This window comes from Calcarisporiella thermophila (assembly GCF_041956535.1).
Source record: "Calcarisporiella thermophila strain CBS 279.70 unplaced genomic scaffold VTP21scaffold_98, whole genome shotgun sequence".
Taxonomy (NCBI): domain Eukaryota; kingdom Fungi; phylum Calcarisporiellomycota; class Calcarisporiellomycetes; order Calcarisporiellales; family Calcarisporiellaceae; genus Calcarisporiella; species Calcarisporiella thermophila.
Genome location: NW_027192285.1, coordinates 1 through 1795, shown reverse-complemented (window position 1 = coordinate 1795; position 1795 = coordinate 1). Strand labels below are relative to the sequence as shown.

Sequence of the window (1795 nt, the reverse complement as noted above, 5' to 3'; positions counted from 1 at the left end):
GCATTTTTTTAAATTAAATCAACCAAATTTTAAACTAAGCAATTTTGATGAACAGAGTATAGCCCTAATGCGTTTTTAAGTCAATGTTGGGTGAAAATATGGTAAAACGAAATTAAGGTTAATACTATATATGCAGAATCAGTTCACTGGAAAAGCATTACTTCGTCAACTGTAAAGAGTTTTTGTACTAGCAATGGATAGAAGAGGCCGAGGTTAGCTAAGTTTGAGCCTAGGATTTCATATTTATAACCATTTTCATTTTAAGAAAAAAATCTCTTTTTAATTTGATTAGTCAAACTAAGCAGAGGCCTAAGCTTATTAACTTTTCATTTCTTCATAATCAATTTTACATTGCCAATCCGCTGTATCTTTGTTCAAATAGATTTTGGTTTGCACCTAGCGCCCATCAGGACAGCACCGACACCTGACGGCATTATCGCTGCACTGGTCGACGTAAGAGCGCTCACCGCAGATGCGGTCACAGGCATAGCCGCAACTTTCCTTATACTCTTTTCGTCCGCCGGCGCTCCAGCAGACACCACGTGCTTCTTGCTCTGCTTCGTCTTTCGTTAGAAGACTGGGCTGTGTTGTTGCAGCAAAGACAGTAGCAAAGAGAGTGAACAGAACGAGGGTGGTTCGCATCTTAAGTGAGGGTGAAATACGCTAGCAGTCTGTTATTTTCCAAACAAGTATGTTGTTATGCTTTTTTAAAAAAAGGCTCTTGCTACACTTATATATATCGTGGAAATATAGATGTCAAGCGATTCTCCGTAGAACTAGATGAAAATAACGCAGTAACACAAAGAGGCTAACATATATAAGAAATCACTCGGATAAGGATCATGTGAACAAAGCTAATCTATAAAAAAGACCCAAAAGACTCAAAATAAACCTAAATCTTTTTTTTTTCTCCCTTGGAACGTAATTTTACGTCCACTTGATATTGCTATCGAAAGGAATGGAAGGGCAGACTGCTACGTCAAAATCACCCAGGTGCTGCCTCCGGCCTCTCATGTGTATTTGGATTTTTGTTACCTATTAATGTAGCCACTTGATTTTGATTGCTTTGTTGGCTATACGATTGATAGCCTTTGGAGCACGGAGAAAAATCCGGCAAACTCTCAAGGCGGGAGTCGCCTGCGGGAATCGAACCAGCAACCTAGCTATTTAGCTCTGGGAACTCTAAATAAACACTAAAAAAAACTGACCCCCCTGGGGGGATTGAGTAGTATGTATCCAGTGAGGTTTTTAGGATTGATTTTTAGGAAATTCACTAGTTGTTGGGGCTAAGCGATGCGATGTTTAGATAGCTTCAAGCAAAGTTCAAGAAAGCAGACAGAAAAACTAAATAGCTGAAAGAATTTCAGCCTAAGCAGACAGAATTTTAGCCTAAGCAGATAGAATCTCCCAGACTCAGGTTGTTGGTAGCCTGTTAGTCCAAGTTGTGCAACGAATTTTGGCCAGTTAGCAATGCTCTTTACGAGCACTTCAGCGGAAGAATGTTTATTAGCTGAAGGCGAAAAAACAGTGCTATAGAGGGACTTATTGGTTACTTGTACTTTTTCCTTAGCAAGAATAAGAAAGCAAAACAGCACAGTATATACAATAAGTTCCCATGAGATATTTTGGCTTTTTTGTATCTTAAATTATATTTAAATTGATACAGTATATAAATGTCTATATTTCCAATAATTGCATCATCATCATCATCACTACGGGTTGATACTTTGCCATTTTATAACCAATCAACGAGGACAATCTGATGTAAAATGGAAAATACAAAGTGAGATGAATT

The 1795-nt window shown here is 38.2% G+C and overlaps 1 protein-coding gene across 1 annotated transcript; it reads right to left on the bottom strand.

The window, feature by feature from the left end:
• Positions 1–396: 396 nt before the first annotated feature.
• VTP21DRAFT_11753 (uncharacterized protein) lies at positions 397–642 on the bottom strand (the record flags this gene model as incomplete). The annotated part of the gene is made up of 1 exon (XM_069391232.1): positions 397–642. One exon carries the CDS (start codon positions 640–642, stop codon positions 397–399), a length of 246 nt encoding a protein of 81 aa, XP_069245406.1.
• Between the last annotated feature and the right edge of the window lie 1153 nt (positions 643–1795).